The sequence below is a fragment of the Mandrillus leucophaeus genome, unplaced genomic scaffold (genome assembly GCF_000951045.1).
Source record: "Mandrillus leucophaeus isolate KB7577 unplaced genomic scaffold, Mleu.le_1.0 Scaffold262, whole genome shotgun sequence".
In the NCBI taxonomy this organism is placed as follows: domain Eukaryota; kingdom Metazoa; phylum Chordata; class Mammalia; order Primates; family Cercopithecidae; genus Mandrillus; species Mandrillus leucophaeus.
Genome location: NW_012102721.1, coordinates 3,839,446 through 3,865,238, shown reverse-complemented (window position 1 = coordinate 3,865,238; position 25,793 = coordinate 3,839,446). Strand labels below are relative to the sequence as shown.

At 46.3% G+C, this 25,793-nt stretch overlaps 1 protein-coding gene across 1 annotated transcript in view; it reads right to left on the bottom strand.

Annotated features, from left to right (window-relative positions):
- The window catches only part of BACE2 (beta-site APP-cleaving enzyme 2), a 108,688-nt gene that overhangs the window by 24,082 nt on the left and 58,813 nt on the right, over positions 1-25,793 (bottom strand). Inside the window, exons 2-7 of the mRNA XM_011984181.1 lie at positions 24,669-24,757; positions 13,542-13,758; positions 9,790-9,918; positions 8,219-8,353; positions 5,615-5,716; positions 1,143-1,292 (exon numbers count right to left, since the gene is read on the bottom strand). Coding sequence (XP_011839571.1) covers positions 1,143-1,292; positions 5,615-5,716; positions 8,219-8,353; positions 9,790-9,918; positions 13,542-13,758; positions 24,669-24,757 — 822 coding nt within the window. The remainder of the gene's footprint in view (positions 1-1,142; positions 1,293-5,614; positions 5,717-8,218; positions 8,354-9,789; positions 9,919-13,541; positions 13,759-24,668; positions 24,758-25,793) is intronic.

Here is a 25,793-nt window from a genome sequence, read left to right as displayed (position 1 = left end):
TTTTTTTTTTTTTTTTTAATCATTATTATTTTGTCATCACTGTCGCTCTTCCAGAAAGAATGAAAATGTGAAATTGATGATCAAAAGAAAGAGCATAAAAGATTTAGAGCTCACATGTTTTTTAAACTAAAGGTTTGGGTATCAAATTACCATGATATTTGGATTCTCTTGGCTACACTGGAAACAGTTCTGTAACAATTTTATTTTTAAATGTAAAGTTTTTGTTTGTTGTTGTTTTTAAGATGGAGTCTCACTCTGTCACCAGGCTGGAGTGCAGTGGTGTGATCTTGGCTCACTGAAACCTCCACCTCCCAGGTTCGAGCGATTCTCCTGCCTCAGCCTCCCGAGTAGCTGGGATTACAGGCATGCACCATCATGCCCGGCTAATTTTTGTATTTTTAGTAGAGACGGAGTTTTGCCGTGTTGGCCAGGCTGGTCTCAAACTCCTGACCTCAGGTGATTTGCCTGCCTCGGCCTCCCAAAGTGCTGGGATTACAGGCATGAGCCACCATACCCAGCCTAGTTTTATTCTTTATATGTAAACAGGAAAAGTATATAAGGGTGATGTGGTAGGTGTGACGAAAATGTCTCCAGGTCTTCCCTTTTCCTTGTAGCCACACCCTTGGCAATGTGGCTCCGTGGCTCCGTGGCTCCTCCCAGTGCGAGGGGCGTCTCTTCCCCCATCCTCGGAATCTGGGCTGGCCTTGGGCTTGTTTGGGTAGCACCATGGAAGAGACGATGGTCAGTCTTGGCTGATACTTCAGGAGCCCCTGTGTGGTTCTTTTCTGTCTCCCAGGTCCCTGTTACCACATGTGACTCAGGCGCTAGATGGAGAGAAACGCATGACTCCGTTCCTCCATCCACCTCACCACCAGATATGTGAGTGAGACCATCCTACACCAGCCTGGGCAGAGGCCAATCGGGGCCCAGCCAACCACCAGCTGAGCAGAGACACGTGAGTGAGCCCAGCCAAGGGACACCGCCCTGCCTGGACTCAGGGACAGTAATGTGTGGCTGTCTTTTGTAGCATCATTGTGGTGATAGAGATCTAATACAGGTGTGACATCTAATACACGTGTCATGCATGGAGTGCTTTCACTTTTGCGTAATAAAAAGAGCGAAGCACAAATCCAAGTTTGTACCTGAGGCAGGATTGTGATACGGAATGACCTGCTGGAGTTCTCGTCTCTCAGGTAGATGGAGATTTTAGGGAAGTAAGACCAAGGTGTTTCCGAATTCGTCCAGCACGCCAGCTGGGACCCAGTCCAGAAGCCATCAGAGAATTCTGGAATCTAGACAAAACAAGATCACATGAGAAACCGTGACTAGTCTGGCACGTCAACAGGAAACAGCTCCAGGCTCTCCTAGCCACCTCGCCAGATGCCCACAGGGATAAACAATGTTTAATTTGGACAGAACAGCAGGGACATTAGTCTCCTGGAAGAGTGACGGTGATGACAAAATAATAATGATTAAAATTGTCAAGACACACAAAGTACCTACTAGTGCTAGTATTAGGCACCCTTATAAGCCCTTTGCAGCAATAATTACTTCAATTCTCAACCAGTGTGATAGCATTATCCTCGCAACTTTACAGATGAGGCAACCAAAGCACTAGAGGTGAAGTAACTTGCCCAAGGTCACATAGCAGAGGGCAGAGGCCCTTTAGAAGACAGAAATCCTAATTGTGGCCCCCAAGGCCTTTCTGCTTATCACTTGCCCTCTGAATTCCATAAGCCCAGCAAGTTGCCTCCTGGTGCAGAGCCTAGTGTGGGCTCTCTGCTCTTTTGGGACATTTTTCTCCTCCTCCAGATCTCAGGTCAGATACCGCTTCATCCAGGAAGCCTTCCCTGGCTTCCTCTTGTAACACGAGAACACCACCATGCCCCTCTCCTTCCTGGCCTTTCTCCTTGTGGCAGTTAACAATTTACACTGATTGGCGTGATACAGTTCGGTCTCCTGCACTAGAATCCAAGTCTTCTCAGGACAGAGATCTGTGGCCCGCCCCTGCTGCAGCCCTAACACCTTGCACACAGAAGAGACCTGGGAAATATTTGGGGAAAAAAACAAATGGCACCCAGGGACAAAAAGGTGGCCGGCAACACAGGACATCCACCTGCGCCTCTCACCAGGGAACTGGAAGGAAGGTAGCATCTGCCCATATCCACTAGTTGCTGAGTTGGCAAGTTAACGACACCTGCGTGACTTCACAGGCAGGATCCTGAGCAGTCCGCCCTGGGCCTGCCGGCTGCTGAGGAAGGACTGTGTCTGACGTGCCTATTGTAGCACATCCAGGGCAGGGTCCCATGTGGGGCAGAGCAGGAGGAGGCCATGGCTGGAAGGAAGAAAGGCGAGAGCTGGACTGGAGGGCCAAGCAGGCGCTGGGAGGTGTGTGTTAGGGGTGCTGCAGAAGATGCTGCCGTGGAACCTGCCTGCTGGACATGGCTGCTGCTGCAGACAAACAGGAATGGAAGATGAGGAGGGGAGGGAACCAGGGGCGCCACTATGAAGGAATACCGTGACCGCATTTCATCTGCAGAGGGCTGAGCTCTGTGGCACATTGATGTGGTTCATGTGTCCAAGTGTACATGTGAGGCTCACGAGTCCTGAGTGCCCTGAGCTCCAGGGGATGGGCCTGGGCTAGACACACCTTCCAGAGGCACTGACAGGTGAGCAGGAGGTATTGATGAGGCTAAGGATGGGATCACATAGGAGGATGTGCAGCAAGAACAGGGGTCTCAGGCCAGAAAAAGAGTCTCCACGAGGAGGGGCACAGGGACAGGGCGAGTCCAAGGAGGAGGGAGAAGGGTCTTCTAGAAGCCAAAGGGATAGTTAGAACAGAAGTTGGGAAAATGGGACAGAACACTGCCAAGACCAGAACTGAAAAAACACACGGGTGCCCCTGGATGCATCTGCCGATGCCCACACACTGAATATCGGGGGTGGCACGTGCTACGTAACCATGTGCACTGCAGACACCTGCCCTCCTCACCAGGGCATGCAGGTGGGGAGAAAGCTCCCTGTGGTTGGCTCATCCATTCCACGTTCTCCACTCAGACCATTTGTGAATGATCTGTGTAATTTCTAATGCTGGCATTAATGTATCTTTGCTTTGTAAAAAAGCGAAGTCTACTAAAGATGCACGTCACAGGGAGAGCCCCTTCTCAGACACGCTCATGAGAGGTGGGATGGTCATTTTGCTGGATTCGGCGAAGAGCTTCGGTGGCCAGGTCTGCAGCAGGGCATGGGGCACAGAGCTCAGATGACAGTGCCATGGCCAGCTCCAACAGCAGGTGGACAATGAGGCTCCAAGGGGCCCAGTAACTGGCCTGGGTAGCTCACCCCAGATTTGGATGTGGGACTTACTGTCCCCAGAGCCATGGTCCTTAACCAAAAGTCTGGCAGCCTCCCCGGGGGTGAAGCCACGTGTCCTTGGGGGCCAGTTTCGACCCTCAGATCACACAGTTTTAAAGTCAGAAGCCATCTTAAAGTGGGCATTATTTTGTGTCTGGATTTCCTCCTTGGAGAAGCACTGGGCCTGAGCCACGTGGGCCGAACTGCAGCAGGGTCCGAACAAGCCCAGGTCTCCGTGCGTCTGCATGGGCTGCACCTGGCACAATACTCCCCGCTCCAGGTTCATTTCTAAATACAGAACTCCAAACCCTTAATTTCTAGAATCCCATCTGAACAATCCATGCCAGGAGACAGAGCTCCACACTTCTATTGTCTTTCACTCTCTGAAGCCAGCCCTCCCCTTAACCAGAAGGAAACCCAAGCCAAGGGGGTTGGCTTACCCGGACCTGGTAGATAAGAAAAATAAACACAACTTTGGTCCAGAGACAGTAAGACAGACACACAATGCACCCTTGTTATGCTTTCCCTGCCCAAGACAAACAGCCTTCCCATGCTTCTCCCTCCTGAGGCAGAGACCGAATGAAATCAGAGGATAATTTTAGACAAAGCAAACAAATGTTGTCTGCTTCCTTCTACCTCGTGGTTTTCGGCTCAGCACATGCCACAATGAGCCTGGGAGTGTGAGCGCCCCGCAGCCCCGCCACCCGCCTCTCGCGGCACAGGGGCCCGGCCGGCCCACGGCTTGCTAGATTTTCACACTGCGCTTCAAACACGTCCTTCGGATGGTGGCCAGACTTTTCCATTCAGGGTATGAAGTTGGAAGGTACTCACGTTAATCCTGCTGAGGGCATTTTTACTATTTAAGAAATGAGGGCATCACTCCTTATTTTAAGTAGGGTCTGATTTTCAGCAAGCGTTCTAAAGTTAAGGCACTAACAATGTTACCTGCCACTTTCGCTGATTCAGCAGATAGTGGGAAAGATGGAGACTCCGCCGTGGCTTCAGCTGCAGCTGTGCCAGGCGGCTGGTCGCCCTGAGACCTGCTGCTTCAAAAAGGGCCCACGTCCTTTCCTGCTTATTCCCCCTGTGTCGTTTCATCAGCGAGCCGCTCTTCCCGAAGCAGTCACAGGTGTTTGAAGTCTGGGTTCAGGACAACCCAAAGCCCTCTCCTGCTTGTCACGTTTCTGCTATGAGCTGTAACAAGGCAACCACCATACGTGCTCCTATTGGCCACTCTTTGAACTCAGTCATCACAGCAGAGTAGCAGGACAATCAGCCCCACGCCAGGGCCGCAGTGTTTGTGCAGGAAACACTTTCTGACGATCTCACAAGGAAGGCCCTGAGTGGACAGATGCTATGAGAACACTCAGGAAGCCAAAAGTCACATTCGTCTCTCATCTAAACAAACAGCAGCAGAGCCGTGGTTGCATGTTAAATGGAAGCTCCAAGTGTCTCCTCAACACCAAGCATTTGACCCAAACCTCACAACTACCCCTCAGTTGAGAATACGGAGGCTCTCAGAGGGCACAAAACCCCTCCCCAGACATCCAGCTAAAAGTGGCAAAAACTAGACTAAATTTAATTCTATTTCATCCCCAAAGCTGTGCTGTATCCAATGTTTATTGCCCTGAACTGACTGGAAAGTTGGGGTCACACCAGGAATACCATCAGCCAGGTCCCAAAAAGGCATGTTGTCCACAATAGTAATTTTAATTGTATTTCAGAGCATGGCCATAAACTAATGACTAGATTGGCTGATTGATCTTTGTCTTCTATGAAAAAATGATATTCTTCTACACAAACGGAAGTTAAGATAACCAGTGCGGGGATGAAGGCCAAAAAGGAGTAACATTTTTGGTTTATATGTTTTGTTTGAAAGGCTATAAATGTAACAGTTATATTACCAAGTATTGTTTTCACAGATTAAAAAAATACTATACCAACAGAACTATTATTTGAACTACTAGAGGGCACTGCACATTCAGATCCAAGTCCTCTGAGGTTCCCGAAGGTATTATTTGCTAACATCAAAGAAGCGGATAGTTGAAACAAAACCCTTCAAAATATAAAGATTTTAAACACATATAAAATACATTTACATATTACACCTATACGATTACATATAAAATATGCAAATACACAATATGAAAATTTGAAACGCATGGTGCAATAGTTCAGAGACACTCAGAACACGCAGTGCTGCTCAGCAGGTGATTGTAACTCAGCGACTCGGGGACCCGTGAGTGTCCCGAGGACTCACCAGAGATGCGCGGGCCACAGCTTCCACCACTGCATCGAACACCTTCTGGGGCAGGCGCAGCAGCGTGGTACCACTGTCCACGATGGCCTTGTCCGCGTTATACTTGAACCAGGAGAGAAAGGGGAAGGTGCATGAGTGACGGTGGCACTCCCCGCCCCGCGTGGCTCCAGCCACCATCACCGTCTGTCTGTTACACACAAATCCAGGCAGCCACGCCACTCGTCAAGGACTGTAGTTCATTCATATTCTCAGAACTGGGGAACCAGGTGTCTTCCAGCCCAACATGCTCACTTCGGAGACAAGGAAATGGGCCCAGGAAAGGGAGGGGATGTGGCCCAAATGAGCAAATCAATAGCCCTCCTTGGGACGGCTTTTGGGGAGCTCTTTCCTTACTCAGAGCTGCCCAAGTTCCTTCACTGAGGACCCCCACTCCTGCCCCAGGGCAGAGGGAAGACCTATTTGTCTTTTGAGGCTGAAATATATTAAAAGCCACTTGTATAAACTGTACACAAATCAACTCTCTATGACCTCACTAGTGAAGAGAAGAAGGGGGGACAATTTTTCAACAGACATCCCATATTTGCATTGGTAACAACCAGAGCCCAGAGCCACACTGCATCATAGACTGAGCCACACATAGGCGCTGCCAGCCCTGTCCCCACCTGCAACGTTCTTCATGTGGCAGAGGGAAGAGAATGGAGGCCAGTGGCCAACACCAGATGAGCCACCCCAACCTCTACAGGCACAGCTGCGTGGGCAAGTCTACCCAGGGATGGAATGAGTCCTGGGCAACTTGATCCTCCTGCCTTAAGGCAAATCCATGAGTCACACAACCAATACGCCACTCGGGTCAAAAGGAAATAAGGGAGGAGGGGTTCAGAATTTTAAGAAAATGAAATATAACAATGTATTAGTATTCTTCACAAATATTAAATTATTTTCAGTGTAAAAACGAACACTTTAAAATATAGCTTAGCTTATTCATAACATTTTCATGTTTTTAATAGGTAAGTAAAGTGAATATTTAAAAGTCCTGTAGCAAACGGAAATGTTGCACTAAGATGTCCTGGGTTTTGTTGTTTGTTCTTTAGGGGGGTGGGTGCATATGGGGTGGGCAGGAAAGAACCTAGAATCTAAGAATCGCATCTCCAAATATAGGCTTTTCCTCTCTAATACACATACACACACACACACACACAGACACACACATAAACACACACACACACACACAGACACACACACACAGACACACACAGGTTTTGTCTTTTGTTTTACATTCGGACATTTGATTCTACCACTAGGTTCTTAGCTGACAAATAAGTGCCTCTTGTCAATAAACACAGATTTGCAATGGAAGGGACAATCATTTTTATAATCTTTAGTTTCTCAGAGGTGTCAGGCCTCTGAGCCCAAGCTACGCCATTGCCATCGTATTCCCTGTGACCTGCATGTATATGTCCAGATGGCCTGAAGCAAGTGAAGAATCACAAAAGAAGTAAAAATGGCAGTTCCTGCCTTAACTGATGACATTTCACGACAAAAGAAGTGCAAATGGCCTGTTCCTGCCTTAACTGATGACGTTACCTCGTGAAATTCCTTCTCCTGGCACATCCTGGCTCAACAGCTCCCCCACTGAGCACCTTGTGACCACCACCCAGGCCAGCCAGAGAAAAACCCCCTTTGATAGTAATTTTCCACTACCTACCCAAATCTTATAAAATGGCCCCACCCCTATCTCCCTTCACTGGCTCTCTTTTCGGACTCAGCCCGCCTGCACCCAGGTGAAATAAAAGCCTTGTTGCTCACACAAAGGCTGTTTGGTGGTCTCTTCACACGGACGTGCGTGACAAGAGGTACCTGCATATATGAGAATCGATGTTGGCATGTGACGGGTAATATGAACAGAAGTGCTAACAGGTTAGAATGTAATGAAATGCCCATGGTTTTTATAAAGCATTCTAAAAGTGCTATAGAAGACTGAGGCTCTCGTAAGTCATAATCATAATGTCATAATGTGTTATGAACAAGCCAAAACGCAGTGAGAGGGCATGAACATGGATCCCAAGAGGTTTGGTGTCAGAGCTCTGCATGTGGCCACTTTAGCACTACCGAGCCACACACATCTTTACAGCATGACTGTTTTTTAGGGAGAATTGGGTACTCCGGGGGCCAGGCTAGCTGTGAATGGAGGATAAAAAGCTGATAATCATTTTTTGTTTCATTTTGCTTATTTTTCGTCCTTCCCTGTCCTACACTGATGAAAAATCTGCTTATTTCAACCTCTTAAACTGAGCTTAGGGACCATCAGTCCAAGATGAATGTATGCTGAAAGGTGTAGCTCAGATAGTCCTCTTCACTCACCATTTAATGGTAATTTTGTCCTATGAAGCTAAGTGATTGGGAGGATGCAATATTTGTGGTGGGGAGGGAGGAGAATTAATTGATTTCAACTTACTGTACAGCAAGGCCCTGCATCTTTTCATGTAATTAGCCTTTATCTTACAAGGTAATGTACCTTCTATTGGCATCTACGGGTTCCAGCTGGCATATTTAAGTGACCCAGGCACACACAGACAGACACAACAGAGACCATAGCATGAATACCTCTCTGCAGTCCAGATTAAGGCTTTGGCCTCCAATTTCCAGTTTCAGAATTTCTATCTGGTAGTACCACTCCTCCTTAATAGGGGTATACCAGATGTCTCCTTTATACAAACTTGGTTCAATTCCACCCAGGACCTGGGACAGAAAATATTTACAGGTATAAGAGAAAAAATACACAGACATATCAACAGGTTACACAGAGAAGCATGCACTTGTAAAGAGAAACTTGACTGCAATGAGGGCTTCTACTTTGTGATGATGTCATGAAACAAGTATCAATGCTTACAAAATAAACAAGGAGCTGGACGCGGTGGCTCATGCCTGTAATCCCAGCACTTTGAGGGGCTGAGGCGGGCAGATCATGAAGTCAGAAGTTCGAGAACAGCCTGGCTGGCATGGTGAAACCCCGTCTCTACTAAAAATACAAAAATTAGCTGGGCGTGGTAGCGGGCACCTGTAGTCCCAGCTACTCAGGAGGCTGAGGCAGGAGAATCGCTTGAACCAGGAGGCGGAGCTTGCAGTGAGCTGAGATTGCGCCACTGCACTCCAGCCTAGGCACTAGAGCGAGACTCCATCTCAAAAATAGTAATAATAATAAAATAAATAAATAAATAAAATAAAATAAACATGGAATGTTATGGGTCCATGTCTGCAAAAGTCAGATGGTATTAGGCCCTCGTCTAATCAAGATGCTTTGGGGGTTTCTTTTATCCAAAGAAAGTATATACAAGTTTAGCTTTACAATATTGAGATTTTTCCTTCAAAGAAATGCAATAAGACAGTTAACCACACTGACTGACAATTAGTTAGTTTCTTGCAGGTCAGACAACAGAAGAACAAGCGCTTTCCTGATCAAAGCTTCATTTTGCAAAATCATAAAACATTTCCTCATAAATCCTATGCTATCCTCTGCCTGGAAATGGTAGCAAATGAAAGTAGCTGAGGACCGGGGGCACAGAGCCCGCCCCTCATAGTCAGAAAGCAAAGGGACTGGCAGCACCCCCTTCTAGTGCATTCTTCCTGTCTCCTACTACTTTTGATGTCTGGGTGCAGGGCGCTGGAGGAAAGCTCAGGCTCCAGCACCTCCGTAGTGCTGACGGCCTTGGTTCTGTTTCAGTAGCAAACACTTGTACTGTGGTACGCGTGTGCCTGTGTGTGTGCTGAGAGAGAGAGAGAGAGAAAGGATCTACGAGGGTCCCTGTTTCCCTGCCAAATTTATGAACTCTCCTTCGCCCCCCTACCCACAGTCAGGTCCACTCACCACACCCCCCACCGCTCCTCACTTGCCCCTCCCCCACCCACAGAAAGCAGTGCCCTTCCAAGGATGGTAAAGAAAAGTTTTAAAGGAATCTGGAGAAGCAATGAGAATCATCCTTCCAGATGGCAGGATGACATAAAGGATTGTCTAATTTTAGCCATTTTTAAAAAGATCGACAACAAGGATGATGAAAGTTTTACAGTACCGACGCACACCTACATGCCTAATATTTCTGCTCAGGTGTTTAATAAAACAGAAAAAAGAGCCCATCCATCTGTGATTTTTCGCCCCTTTAAGACTGAAAGATACCCACAAGACTACCTCCGTTGGTCCCAGATCCAGCAACCGGCAACCCGGCTCCACACATCTGCATGGAGAAAACGTTGGGGATGTTTGCTTGTGTCACCAGGGAGTCAAAGAAGGTCTCCAGGGAACTTGATGGCTGCGGGAGGGCGACAGAGAGGGACCCCTGCTTAGGACTCACAGTGTAGACATGGGTCACCCAATGTAGATGCCACGCACCACAGACAACATTCTTGGTGTTTATTCCTGGTGTTTTTAATGGTTCAACAATATACCAGCTTGTGATCGGGTCTAGGAATTCAGAAAGCCCCAGCAGAGCTTCCCACTGGTTGGTATTTTTCCTTTGGGTACAGCTCTGTTGTACAAATAAGATCGTATTTCTGGAAGCCATTCGACGCAGGCACATCTATCATCATGACTGCCTTGTGAGGGGGTGTGAGAAGCCGTGGAACTGGGTTACCGTGGCAGGTGGTGGATCCTAATCTTAGGCATTTGAGAGTAAGGAGAGAAGAGTTTCTCTAGGAGCTGCCATGGCCGCAGACATTTTTGTTCGCCTGTCAGCCGCAGCTGTCCACCATGCAAATGAGAGGTGGCTGACCAGGGAGGACAGTATCTCCCGGACCCCAGAGCCTGGGGCGAGGCTTAGCTCTGCCAGATGAACTCTGGCGGGAAAGAAGCAGGAAAGGCATAAATCTATACTCCAGAAGCATAAAAGGCTTCTTATTCCCTGAGGTCAGATTTCAGAAGCCCCTCATGTGCTCTGTGTCTCCCTCACATCCAGCAAGACATACAGAGGATGCCCTCATTTCTCCAGAGAGACTCAAAGGGAAGCGGGGAGGTCTGCAAACAGCTTTGAGGTGCGGGTGTGCCAGGGCTGCTGGCGGTCATGGAGGAAGTCAGTGATAGACCTGAGTTTAGATTTTGGCTTTGACAACTGGGAGACACTGGAGTTGGTGACCCTGAGTTGTTAGTTTTTGATGAAAACGTAATTAACTATAGTAGCGCAGATGCTATAGGCATCCCCTGGGTGCCTATGGTCATTCACAGGAATGATTATTTACTATCTGTGAGAATTAAAACTGTGATTCCAGAGGGAGTGAGAGGGGGACTCCACCATGGAACAGACACAGATCTTCCCATTGGTTTAATCCATTTGTGTTTGACCTCCTACTTGTTTCATCTCAGCTTCTGCAGAATTCCGAGGCAGAATCCAGCACAATTTCCACATGCAATCTCTGTCAGAACACTTGCGGGTGTTTGGGTCAACCAGTGAGACAAAATCACCTCTTGGGATAACAGGGTGGGCCTGGGGGTGCCCCCAGCTGGTGTTCTACTTACCTTCTTGAGAGGCAGTAAAGCAAAGCAAACACGAAGGGGAGACTGGCTCTGCCACTTGCCAGCTAAGTGACTTGTTCCTTTGCTTCCTTCCCTGTGAAACGGGGATAAGGGCAGCCACCTGGAGCTGCTCTGGGGCTTAAATGGGCCAATACTTATAAAGCACTTAGAACTGTACCTGGCACACAGTGAAGGAGCTGCAATCATTCTGCCAAGTCCTTCTTCACTAGGGTTGTGCCGTGGGATTCCCCTAGGGACTTAAAAGCATCCAGGTGCCCACAACTAACCCTGAGAGAACCTGATTCAGTGGGGCCCAGGAAGCTGCAGTTTTAGAAGCCCCGTAGGTATTCCTGATACAGCCTTGACAGGAAGCCCCTGGAATGGACCAGGGGCCACCTCACAACCTGAGCACTGCAGAGCGCTCAGCGCACCTGCCTCAGAGACCCCTGGGGCAGTCCGCCCAGCCCACCCTGCAGGCCCTGTTCCCAGCCACACTCTGCTTCCTATGAGTCCTACTGCTTTCTCCTCAAACCCTGGAAATGGGAAGCCAATTGTCAGTAATCTTGGAATTTCATAAATGAGAAGATAAAATGTCTCACAGTGAGTAGGGAGGTCTGAGCAAACCCCGAAGGGGTCTGTTCTCACAGAAGCTTTACATATTATTAATTCCAGGCAATTTAGGTTTCCTCTATCAACTTCGGAACAATTCACATAAAACCAGTCATATATATCTTTCATTTCCAAATAGTCACATACAGATAAAACATTTTGAAAATGTGTTTAGGAATGCAAGTTTCCATCTATCTGCAATTCCCTATGATACAGAGGACAAAAGGGTTCATGAGCCAGCCCTGGCTCTGCAGACACTGAGAAGCTCCATGTTCTGACTTCAAAGGGGCAACAGCTCACTGACCCTCAATCCCCACATCTTGAAAATGGGGAGAATAAGGCCAGGCGCGGTGGCTCATGCCATAATCCCAACACCTTGAGAGGCTGACGTGAATGGATCACTTGAGTCCAGGAGTTTGAGACCAGCCTGGCCAACATAGTGAAACCTCGTCTCTACCAAAAATACAAAAGGCGTTAGCCAGGCGTGGTGGCATGTGCCTGTGGTCCCAGCTACTTGGGAGGCTGAGGTGCGAGAATCACTTGAACCCAGGAGCCAGAGGTTGCAGTGAGCTGAGATTACACTGCTGCACTCCAGCCTGGGAAATAGAGTGAGACTCTCTCAAAAAAATAAAAAAAGTAAAAAGAAAAAGAAAAAAATAAAATGGGGAGAATATGACCTTACAAAGTATGCCTCACAGGGGAGTCATGAGCACTGAGTGACCCACATCTTATCTTGGATCTTCTCAGCCTAGGGCCTAATAGGCTCTCAGTAATTGTGATTCTGTCTCCTTGTGGGGGCCAAGGGTTATAAAATTCCTCTTGCTCTCCCCACCCCATCCCCATCTGCTCATAAACTTGAGCTGGAACGATGGGAAGATTATCCTCCCGGGACAGTGGGGGCGTGTTGCTCTAGCAGTCACTTCTGTTTCCTTCCACATGTAGCTCTGGTTCCAAGCCTAATGCTAAGCAAGGTGAGGCCAGGCCGTGGTGCCCAGTTACGGGGCCAGGAGAGCTGGTCTCCTTCTGCGGTTCTCGATGCATGCAAACCCGTGTGGACTCCAGGAGCCCAGCACACAGCCCCGGTGTCGACTCCCGCCTGCCTTCGGCAATGCCTCCAGGTGGAAATTCCCCTGCCTGCCTCCCTCCTCCTGCATAGACATTATTTCCTTTGGGTAGGCCCCAAGTACAAATATTTGGGGAACATCCAATTCTGTCTTTCCCCATTTGGGGAGGCTCTGGTGATGGCGAGAGCAGGGCTCCACAATTCCTCCGGGGCTCCCCACCACTGGGAAGGGTTGGCTATCCCCAGGGCATGCCTTCAGGCTGCCCATATTCCCTGCTGGGTGTTGGGTGTCTCCTTGGAGGTGTCCCCTGCAGAGCCAGGAAAACAGGCCACATCCCATTCTGGCTGAGGGCACCATCCCCTGCCTGGTTCCAGGGCTGCCCGCAGGCTCCTGCTTCACACAAACGTATGAATTTAATAAATGTGTTTTCTTTTAATCCTACCTTAGTAAAACCTCCTAAACACACATCACCGTCTACATGATTCAAATTCTGTTAACATTTTAAACTATAAAACGAAAATAAAACAAAAAGTTAATGCTATTAGTCTGTTTTACAGGAAGGTTCCAAGAATCATGCTGTTTACCTTCAATTTAAAAAATGCTTGGAAATATAATGGTGTGAATACTGGTCTGTTTCCACCACATGGTTCTCACTGTCTCCAAGGATAGCTCAAGACTTGTGTGTCAGCCCTTTAATGATTTTCAGAATCTCATCCTATTATTTGATTTCCTTAAATCCATGGATTAGCCTTACCTTGGCAAGTGTGGCATAAGCTAGGCCAAGTATTCCATTCCATTTAATCCCAGGCAAAAAGAAATTCTCTGATTCAAAAATAGTGGCAATGTTGACAAGAAAAGAACTATTGAAGCCTTTGGGGATGGTGACGAGGTCTTCCCCAACGAAGCCCGTCCAGCTTCCTTGTGTGTACTTCACAGTGACGTCAAAGCCCTTGGAGCGGTATGTGCTAGACCTGGAGAAAGAAAAGAAAAGCCTATTGTATTCATTTTATTTTATTTTATTATTATTTATTTATTTATTTATTTATTTTTGAGATGGAGTCTTGCTCTGTCCTCCAGGGTGGAGTGCAGTGGTGCGATCTCTGCTCACTGCAACCTCCGCCTGCCGGGTTCAAGCGATTCTCCTGCCTCAGCCTCCTGAGTAGCTGGGAATACAGGCACACATCACCACGCCCAGCTAATTTTTGTAATTTTAGTAGAGACGGGGTTTCACCCTGTTGGCCAGGATGGTCTCGATCTCTTGACCTTGTGATCTGCCTGCCTTGGCCTCCCAAAGTGCTAGATTACAGGCGTGAGCCACCACGCCTGGCTAAGCCCATTGTATTCTCTTATGTATCCATGTTCCCGAGCCACAAAGATAAGGTTGCCATGTCCAAGACAGCTATCCTAAACACAGAAAGTCTACTGTAAGCCCGTAAGCCATTCTTCATCATGAACAGCATCAATGTTCACAAAGCGACAGCTTCCCCCAAAAACATAATCGCTAATATTTGGTAGCAGTGTTGTCCATGTTATGTGGAGGGGATGCACTGGTGTAAACATGTGGCTTTTGAGTTTAATTTTTCCCTATACCCAAGTTAAACCCTATAAGTCAGGTGCTTTGCTTGGCCACTGTAGCCTTTGAAGGGCACAACCCAATCTGGGCACCTGCCTGGCCCTCCGGCTTTGCAGGGCTGCTGCGCTGCTGCTCTGTGACATGGGTAGGTGCTGGCACCCTGGAGGGAGGCTCCACCAGCCTGCGCCAGCAGCGGCTGGGGTTCATGTTCACACATACAACTCATGTGACAAATAATGACCAAGTCCTACCTGCTGAAGCCCACGTCCTTCATGTCACAGGTCCTTCTCAAGGTTCTCCCCCAACGTCCCAAAGCTGATTATACTCACACCAAAATATGGGCAGTGACGCTAATGGCATGCCAGAACATGAATCACCGTGACATGACCCTGAACCTGACACTCACGTGGCCCTGGGGGTGAGAGCTACTGACGCAGAACCACTCACAAGATCAGAGAAAAGGCCTGCCTGCTCAGTTTAGGCTGCAGTGAAGAGAGACAATGCATGCGGGAATGGTGGTTACGGGGAATGAGAGCCACCCGGGGAACAAAGCAGGCAAGGGGGCCTCAAGTGACCCAGCTGTTGGAGAGAACTCTTGGATTCGGCCATGTTTGCATGAGACCTGAATGAAGACAGTGAGACCTGGGGCTCTCTGGGGGCAGCGCATTGTGGAGATAGGACAGCAGGTGTCGAGGCCCTGCGGTGTCCCACCCTGCAAGGTCATTCCTACGCCCATTTGAGTTTGAAAACTGCTGGAATATAGGACGGAACCTAAGAAACATCTCTAGGCAAATGTCTGTGAACTCAAACCACGCTCCTCCTAAGAAAATGATCACCATCCTAAGCTAAATATCAAATCACCCAGTAGATCACGCTGAAGCGATCCTGCTCACCTGCAGGCTTGATTTCACTCTGTTTTAATAATCAGTCTGCAAACATTAACACATGTTAATAAGTCTTTGTTGTGGGATTACATGAACTAGCGCAGTCTTGCTTAAGGTCAGTAAAGAAGTTCGGAGATGACATGATCATTCATTCATTCATTCATTCATTCATTCATTCATTATTTCTTTTAAAGATAAGGTCTTGCTCTGTCATCCAGGCTGGAGTGCCATAGCACAATCATGGCTCACTGCAGCCTTGAACTCCTGGACTCAGGAGATCCTCCCGCCTCTGCCTACTGAGTAACTGGCACTAGAGGTGCACACCAACAAGCCCAGCTAATATTTTTCTTTCTTTTTTTGCGGAGACGAGGTCTCATTATGTTGCCCAAGTTGGTCTCAAACTCCTGGGCTCAAGCAATCCTCCTGCCTTAGCCTCCCCAAGTGCTGGGATTCCAGGCATGAGCCACCATATCTGGCCTTTAATTCATTAATTCATTCTTGGTATATCTAATAAGTGTTAAAAATATTAACTATCTTTAATTCAGCAACTGCACTTCTGAGACTCTGACCCTAAGGAGACACCCAGGAAGCAGACAGAGGTTCATGTGCCAAGATGGTCGTGATGTTTTATGCATAACAGCAAACAGCTGGAAACCATCCAAATGCTCAGTAACAAGGAAACAGTTCAGTAAATTACAGCATATCCATATGATGCACTATTATGTGCCAAAGAAAAAAATGTTTCTTTTTCTAAGAAATTTTAAATGATGTAGAGAAAAAGTTAAAAGAAAAATACGTCAAAGAGACAGAATCTCCTTCAAAACTATTTATTACACTCAAATATTAACAGTGGCTAGCTGAGGTGGCGGGATTGGGGGTGGGGGGACTCCTATTCTTGTGGTTAGGTACCTCCACATTTTTTGCATATATAAGTTTTATAATCAGGAAAAATGTGATTTTACGAAGGTCTAGCAAACAGATTTTGGGGAAACAGCTGATTCTAACTTCAAAATGGGGTACAGAATCTAAAGATGGTTGGATTTTAACATTTGCCTACTATGTTGGTTCACTCCACCATGATCATAAAGTAAGAGAGGCATTCAGTGAATGTTTTCTGTGCGCAAATCTCCCGACAATGGGCAGGCACAGAAACAGAAAAGTGACCACAAAGGGACCTTAGAGCACTAAGGGATCCATCAGAAATTACCCAGGTAACGTGCAGTCAGGTCTTTGAAAAAGGGGTATCTGAAGATTGGTGGAATGCCAAGCTTTAGTGCCAATATAAATTCAGACGTGCCTGCCACATGGGAGGGGATGCACACGCTTATGTTGAATAGCAATAAAAATACTAAATTATTCAGTCCATTTTGACAATTTGGGTTCATTCCTCAAGTTCAGAAATACACTAAGACTATCTTGAAATGCTTGGAGAATACGATCTAGTACAGAGGTTGGCAATTTTTTTCCATAAAGAAACAAATAATAGATGTTTTAGGTTTGTAGGCCATAGGATCTCTGTGATAACTACTCAGCTCTCAAATGTAATGTGGAAGCGGCCACAATGTGTAAGTAAACTTGCATGGCTGTGTTCCGATAAAACTTTATTTCCTAAAACAGGCAGCAGGTCATATTTGGCTCATGGGCCAGCCTTTGCCAACCCCTGGTGTATTAGTCCGTTTTTACACTGCTGATAAACGCATACCCAAGACTGGGTGGGTAATTTATAAAGGAAAAGAAGTTAAATGGGCTCACAATTCTACGTGGCTGGGGAGTCCTCACAATCATGGTAGAAGGTGAAAGGCACGTCTTACATGGCGAAGGGAAGAGAGAAATGAAAGCCAACCGAAAGGGGTTTCCCCTTATCAAACCATCAGATCTTGTGAGACTTATTCACCACCATGAGACAGCGTATGGGCAAAGACCACCCCCTTGATTCAATTATCTCCCACGGGGTCCTTCCCACAATACATGATAATTATGGGAGCTACAATTCAAGATGAGATTTGAGTGGGGTCACAGCCAAACCATACCTCCCGGCATGGTAGAATAACTGTTTGTTGTTGTTGTTGTTGTTGTTGTTGTTGTTGAGATGGAATCTCACTATGTCACCCAGGCTGGAATGCAATGGTGCCATCTTGGCTCACTGCAACCTCCGTCCCTTGGATTCAAGCAATTCTTCTGCCCCAGCCTCCCTAATAGCTGGGATTACAGGCACATGCCACCATGCCCAACTAATTTTTGTATTTTTAGTAGATATAAGGTTTCACCATGTTGGTCAGGCTGGTCTCAAACTCCTGAACTCAGGTGATCCACCTGCTTCAGCCTCCCAAAGTGCTGGGATTACAGGCGTGAGCCACCTTGCCTGGCCCTGGTAGAGTAATTGTATCTTTCCTAAACAGTCTAAAGTGCTATGACTTCTTTTTGAAAAATTTAGTTTTACTCTGTCCAGGCTACAGAAAACTCCATAGAATTTGTAGTGTTAGTAAGAACCTGAACCAGCCTGCATACCTATTTAGTATATTTTCTCTAGTTTCCTGCCCAGGTTGCTGGTCCCCTTAGAGGGAGTACTCTGGATATTTTGGTGTCATTTCCAGAGAGACAAGAGGCAGCTGGAGTTATACAGTTATACTGCCTGGGTTCAAATATGAGTTCAATACTTTATTAGCTGTGTGACCCAGGGCCAAGTTATTTACTCTCTTTATGCCTCAGTTTCCTCAACTAAAAAATGGCGATAATATAATACCATCCCTCATGAAGTTAATTACACAGATTAAAAGAGTTAATACTGTAAAGCATGTAGAACAAAAGCTTGGAACACAGGAGATATGCCACAAAATAGCTGCTATTATTATAATTATCTAATCATTTGCTACTTTTCTTCAGTCTATGAGTTATTATTAGAAAATTCAAGTCTGTTAGGCCATGTTTGCATTGCTATAAAGGAACACTTAAGGCTGAATAATTCATAAAGAAAAGAGGTATGATTTTAGCTTATGGTTCTGCAGGCTGTGCACAAAGCATGGTGCTGGCATCTGCTTCTGGTGAGGCCTCAGGAAGCTTCCACTCAAGGTAGAGGGCAAAGGCAGACACAGTACATCACATGGTGAGAGCTGGGGCAAGAGAGAGAGGAGGAGGTGCCTGGCTCCTTTAAACAACCAGCTCTCATGTGAACTAAAGGAGCGAGAACTCACTCATTGCCTTGATGAGGGCAACAAGTCATTCATGAGGCATCTGCCCCCTTGACCCAAATGCCTCCCCTGAGGCCCCAGGTCCAACACTGAGAATCATATTTCAACGTGAGATTTGCACCCAAAGCAAATCATCAGGATTTTCTGTTTGTTTGTTTGTTTCTGGAAAAAGCTCCTATAGAGCTACTCTTACTGAATCTAATGCTGCCTCATTCTAAAGTCCAAACACCCCATGGAAAGGAGCCAATGTGTGTGGGGTGACTTGGCTAAGGAGGTCAAGGAGAGGTGGTGACGCTTCAAGCTCTTGTGCAACCGGTGTCTAAAAGGCAAGAGCTCCTCTCTGCCCTGCACTAGCTCTGTCCAACAGAACCTCCTGTGACGACAGAAATATTCTGTCTACGCTGCCCAATAAGCTGGCCGCTTGTGACTAATGAACTCTTGAAATGTGATTATAGTGCAACTGAAAGACTTAACTTCTATTTTATTTAACATTCATTAAAACAGCCACATGTGACTTGTGCCTAGCCTTGTAGAAAGCACAGTCCAAGATAATGTTAAAAAAAAAAAAAAAAAGGTAATTCTCGGTTCATATTCATATTCTCTGGGTTCCTTGAACTAAACCTCTGAGTAAAACCCCACAGAAGAATCATAAGTGACTCTAGGGGTTATTAGTAGCATAGAGTTTCCAGCACTTTAAATAAAAAATACGTCTTCATCTTCATTTTCTAGCATCCCACCTCTTGGGACTAAAATACTTTGGCTCTCAATTGCTCTGCACAATAATTAAATGCATGGAGCAAGAAACCTGGATGGGCTTCTCCTTGGCAATGTCCATTCCGGGTGCTCAGAAACAGCAATCAATCAGGGATGTGGGAGGCCAGGAAAAAGCCCGCTCACAGTAAAAGAAACACTTTGAACCAAACTCAGAAGATGTTCTACCTCTGATAAGAGTGCTCAGGGAATGCAGGATTAAAAAGTGAAATCAACTGAACTGAGGGGAAAAGAGCTGCAGAACATTTTACTATTTCAAAAGAAACCTGCTGTTGTTTGCAGAGAACACGAAAAGAGAAGGTGGATGTGGAGAATTCTAGAGTTCAATCCTTGGGTCAGTTCTGGTTCTCCTAAGCCACTTGACCCAGGAAATGCTGAGTCTGCTAAAGAACTCTGCTCAGGACCTCCCTGGGGCTCTCAGGGTCAGAAATCTACCAGTGGGCTTACTGTCCTGGCCCAGGTTACCAGATGCCCCTCTTAATCTTCTGTGATTCTGGAAGTCACCAGACCTGAATGCATGAGACCCTGAGGTTCAGGGTCAGCTCAGCCTGCTCAGCCTGGTGTTTCATCAACATCCTCAATAATGTTAAATGCTCACAGGCTCCAAAATGGCAAGTGCCCTTCTATCAGGCAAATGATGGACACGCTTGAGAAATGATCTCAATAATCAGGTAAAAATATCTGTCCTCATTCAATGGAAAGCCATTTGATCTGTATCCAGTTTAGCCTTCTAAAAGAAGTCCCTAATTCCACTTACAAGCATTAGTTGAGGAAAATACACTGGTCTTTTGCTCTGTGAGCTTCACCCTGGATATAGTACAGAAGTAAGGAGACATTTTAATGGAAATATACTTAATTTCCTGAATAGATTCATGGAGGGTCAAGGGATGAGTACACTGGATCACTCTTTAAGCCAGCTAGTTGGAGGTGAGATTTTATTGGCTAAAAAAGATGTACATTTAAAAAATGCATGATCTTTTCTTTTCTTCTTTTTTGCTCTATAGTAACTCACTGGAACATTCACCACCATGAAAAGATGGATTCTGATAAAGACGAGCTCACAAATGACTAATGGTAGCCTGACATCTCATTCCATAAATCAAAGAGATCTTGTCAAAGAACCCCACGCCAAAACTCCAATTACTGTAACATGTTTCAGGAAGCATTAGACCTGAATATCCAAAGACAGGACGTGAATCAGAGGCGGACAAACCCAACCAGAACCTTATTATAACTAAGAGAGATCAGAAGCACAAGCAAATACAGACACATCACAGGGCAGAGAGCTGCAGCTCAGAAAAGAAACCTTTGTCAAAAATTGAGAAGGCAAAAGGACGGTCTCTTGGCTCCCATCAAATACAATGGTTGAAAGTATAACTTAGGCCAACTCTAAAGTTAGATGAAAACATTAGACAAATTAATTATACATAACTGACATTGAAAGAAAATATTCATGTCTTTCAATCATAAAGCATATCAACCATAATAAAACATGTAAAAAGCAGATAAAAAGAAACAAGGTTAATATCAGTCTAAGAAAGTATTTAATTTGCGAAGCAAGCATGGTAGCAGGGATGTAGTTGAAGGAATAGAACTCACCTCAAACTCAGAAGTGAGATGCATCATCTCTGATTCAGCCAAGAAGAAACCTTACAGTTCTGTTGAAGAATGGTCTCTTGAAAAGAAAGGCGGTACCAGGGTAGAGACCCAAAAGGTGAGCGATGTGTTATACGTAATAAGTCAGTCTCTGCAGTACTCGCGAATAAGGAAGGTACGCTGAATTTGAATGGTGGAAGTGGCAATGGGGTGAAACCGACCATTGAGGGGCTTTCCCTAGACACTGGTATGTTCTGTTATTTCTCTTTTTTTTCACCCACAAAAGAAGAAACAGATCAGGACCTTGAGTGGTCAGAATGGTGGCAAGGAATCCTGAATTATCTTGTGAGATTAGCAGGAGGGAAGGCTTAGTCATCAAAGGAGTTCTGGATGATCCCAGGAGTTTTCATATTCATCAAACGCATACGGACTACAGACGCCCAAAGGATGAAAAACAGGAACCATCTGCCATTTGAATGCAAACCTGGTGATGGGTACAAAATCCACCTGAATACACCAAACAGGGCTAGCAGGTAAGTAAGACAGATGTGTCCCATGGTAGCCTGAAAGAGAACCACAGCTCAACCAAACACTGAACACAGTTGAAGGGAGCCGAGAAAGATGCTGGGCTGTCTACGGTTGATGAAATATTGCACATAGTCTTCATGATGTGGAGTATTATTTACCCTTGAAGGTTTCAACAATTGCATCTGCATAGCGAAAGGATGTGTGGATTGAGAAGCATACTTTGACCTTGATGGACTCTGGCTATGAGCAGCTGCCACAGAACTGCTATTTACCTGCCATGAAAAAAGTAGCCATCCACAGGGCTTGACTTACATGGTTCCCTTTAAATCTGGAAAGTCATTATCCACATCACCCTAACCTTGACTTTACTGTGCTTTACTGTTTTCTACTGTATCTTGCATCTACAGATGATGAGAGAAAAACCTATCCTAAGGGGAAAAGAACTGCTAAATGAGAAAATGCAAGCTCCACGTGTGTTGGTTCTGCCCCTATGTGCTGAGCCCCAGTCAGGGGGAAATGTGGAAAACGTGCCACACAGACTAGAGCCCTGCAGTGGAAACAATACAGGGCTGGGACCATCAGGGACCATTCAGATAAGTGGTTCTCAGAGAGGAAGGTCCTGTCCCCTAGGGTAAGTTTTGGAAACTCTAGGGGTGTATTTGATAAGCATGCTGGTTATCCTGGAATGTGAGGGACGGTCATGTAAAATGAAGCATTGTTCCCATCCCACACCACTTTCCAAAGTTGCTCTGGGCATCTGCATGGGTGAAATCTGCTGGATCATCTGAGCACAGAATGCACCTCCCATTCACATGTGCACAAAACCTTTTCTACATAGGTTTAGTATATATTGCATATTCGCTACTATGGAAATCCAGGGAAGCTGATTCTCTTTCTGTTCGTTTTACTTGGAACTTTCCTAAGATTATTTTCCATTTTGGAAAATCATATCAGCAACTGGTAGAGTTTGGATATCTGTCCCCTCCAATTCTCATGTTGAAATTTGATCCCCAGTATAGGAAGTGGGGCCTGGTGGAAAGTGTTTAGGTGCTGAGGTCAGATCTCTCAAGAATGGCTTTGTGCCTTGCCCATAATAATGACTGAAGTCTCACTCTGTTAGTTCCAGGGAGGGCTGATTGATTGTTAAAAAAAAAGCCTGGCACGTCCTTCCCCTACCCTTGCTTCCTCTCTCCCATGTGATCTCTGCACACTGGCTCTGCTTCACTTTCCACCATGACTAGAAGCAGCATGAGATCCTGACGCCATGCTTCCTGTACAGCCTGCAGAACCATGAGGCAAATAAACCTTTTTTCTTTGTAAATTACCCAGCCTTGGATATTCTTTTATAGTAGTGCAACAGACTAAGACAGCAAACTGAGCAGCTTGGGGTGGGTGAGTCTAAGTCAGCCTGCCTTGATCAGTCTACGCTGGGTGTACATGTCCACAGTGATGTTAACTCACCTCCAGCATCCACCTATTGCATGATCTCCTAGCACCACGGAGCCAGGGTGTTCATGCATTGAGGTTCTGATTACCTGGTTATACATTACTTCCCTTGTATTCCCCCCACATTACATCAGGGCACTTTGAGCTGTGTGTGTAGATAAGTCATATGACTTTTGCAGTCACTTTAGGGAATGACAAAGCACTTGTTATAAAAAGCGGGTGTTGGCTGAAGGTTTGGGGACTGCTGGTCTCAATGATTGAATTTGGGCAAGTCCCCTGTCTCCCTGACCTCCTGTGCTGCAGAAATCAAAACGAGAGGTTTGGACCAACTCCAAGTCCTGTTCCATGATGAAGTAGTCCAGAATGAACAGTTGGAGGTGAGGGCTGTTTGGGGACTGAGGACTTGGATGAATCACAGATCTGAGTGGGAAGGGGCAGCACAAGCCATCGTAAACCAAGCCTCTGCTGCACACACAGACAGAAACACCACCACTACTTCTACACACGTTTGTGGTTATAGCAACAGCTGGGTACATACTGATCACAGGCAGGTGTTATATCCGGGAATATCAATGAAGGAAGCTTACCAACACATGAAGCCATAAACCAAGCTATCAGTTCCTTGAGGGAGGGGCCAGCCACATTTTTCTGAAGCCTCACAGAGCACTGGCCACCATAGCCCTCTCCCCAGCATGCAGCTGTAGCCATACGTGTAGGAGGCCCCGTCATTTATGGCACCAAAGTGGAGCCCAGGATGTGGCGTAGGTAGAATAGATATACAGGGTTTCCTCTATGCTTTCTTTCATACACGGCAAATCATCTCGCTTTATTAAATTGCCTGGCATTTTCAGAAGACTTCAGCTATTCTTCCCCCTCCTTTTGTCCCCAACTAGAGCTGGCCTTTATTCCCTGGAACAAAGCACTAAGGATAAGGAAAGTGAGAAAGGGAAGTAAGGAAAAGAATTTACAGTAGGGAAACCCAATATGACAGTTACCGAGACCCTAGATGATTCATGACCCTAAAAAACGAACCAGCACGTCAGCTTATCTGTTCTGTCTGTTGAGTTTAAATTTCAGGATCGTAAAAATAGTTGTGACATCAAAACATGCACAGCATTTGAGCAGCTTCCAGTTCAGAGGGCGGTGACTCTAGACCCCATGGGCTCCTGCAGAGCTGAAGGCTGCCACAGGCCACTGGGGGCCTCCCCAAACCCCACCCAGGGCTGCTCTGAAGCCTGCATGGACAGAACTTGTTCTATTCCAGAGACCTCCATCTGGCTCCACTTTTTTTTCTCAACTCCACCCCATAATTGTTCATGTGCAGCCTCAGTCTTGGCCCTTAATACTTTGTGCTCACAAAACTCACTCTTCCAAATGAGTGTTGCAAACCAACCCACAGAAACGGCTTCCAGGAACCACACCTTAACCCCTACTGAACTATGTGAAGGGGGGTTTCCATGTATCCCTTCAGCCGAGGAAGCGACCCCACACCCTTGGCCAGAGTGGCCTCACAGACTCCCAAGACCTTGTCCCCTGCTCCAGCCCACCTCCACTGCAGAACTAAAGCTGCTGCAATAACCACCAAAGGGCCACAAGCTCCCTGTGACTTGGATAACTACAGGAGTTGTGTTTGACTTGGATTTTTAGAAAACGAATCTCACGTAAATGCGTGAAGGCTATCAGGAGACCCCTGCTGTGAATTTGAGGATGGAATGAACATGCACATATGCATACACCTGTCCACATGTATGTACACGCACATGTACATACACATCCGTTTCAGTATCCCCCTTAAAATGAAACAGCTTTCTGGCTGTTATGCTCCGCTGCATTTTGAAGCATGTGGATCATGCAGTACCCCAGCCCAGCACACCAGCCAAGGGGCCAGCGCTTACCTCTCTGTGTCAAAGTACGTGTCTATGTAGGAGTGCGGGGCTCCCGCCACGGCAAAGTTACTGCTTCCAGTGTCAACGAGAATCTGTAGCTTTTATGTTTCAAGGAGAGAAAGAAAAAAAGAAAGCATCAAGTTATTTTAATAAGGCAATACTCTTGAATAATTTTTTTAAAACTAAGTACCAAGAATAATTCATCAGTTGGAACAAAAAAAAGTATACTGATGAGGGGAATACAAAAAGCTATTATAAAATTGAAATCTGAACAAAGTCCATGAAGAAGCTTGCACTGGAGAGGAGAAAATGGTCTTGTCTCAGATACACACTGAGCCTTCAAAGAGAATGGATTCTGTTAAATAACTGGGTTTCCTTTTTAGGCCGTTGGTGCTTGAAACCAAGGCTGAGCTCTTTCTTATCTCCAGGCTTTTGGCCAGGTTTAGCCCTCCACTGGGCTCACCCTCCCCTTGCTATTCCAAATCTTGCCTGGAAACCCCGATCCAACATGGCCTCCCCTCCCCAGGATGCCTCCCAGCCTCCTCATGGCAGGTGGTGGCCCCTCACCTCCCTGCACGGAACCTGGGAACACCTGTCACAAGCATCGTTTTTTAGGTTATTTGAGATATAGTTTGTGTATAATAAAAATGCAAGATCTTAAATGTTCGCCTGGTGAGTTCTGGCATGTGTCCCAAACCAAGATGCAGAAATTTCTATTCACCTCAAAAGGTCCCTTTATGCCCCTTTCCCTTCTGGTCCCCAGAAGCAACCACTTTCTGGCTTTTGTGACCGTGGACTGGTTTCATCAGTTCTTGAACATTCTATAAATGTCATGATGCGGGTTTCTGTGTGTTTGTTTTTTAGCATGGTTTCTTAAGTGCAGCTTGTCTCTGAGACATCCTCATGTTGCATCAGCCCTTTGTTTCTCTTCACTGTGCAGGGACACACGATAATTTGCCTCTGCTTTTGATGGGCCCTTGAGTTGTGTCCAGTTTGAGGCTACTATGAATAAGACAGCTATGGACACACTGTATAGGTCTTTTTGCAGACATATATTTTCATTTCTCTTGGGTAAATACCTAGGAGTGAAACTTTTTGGATCATAGACTAGATACTTTTTTTTTTTTTTTTTTT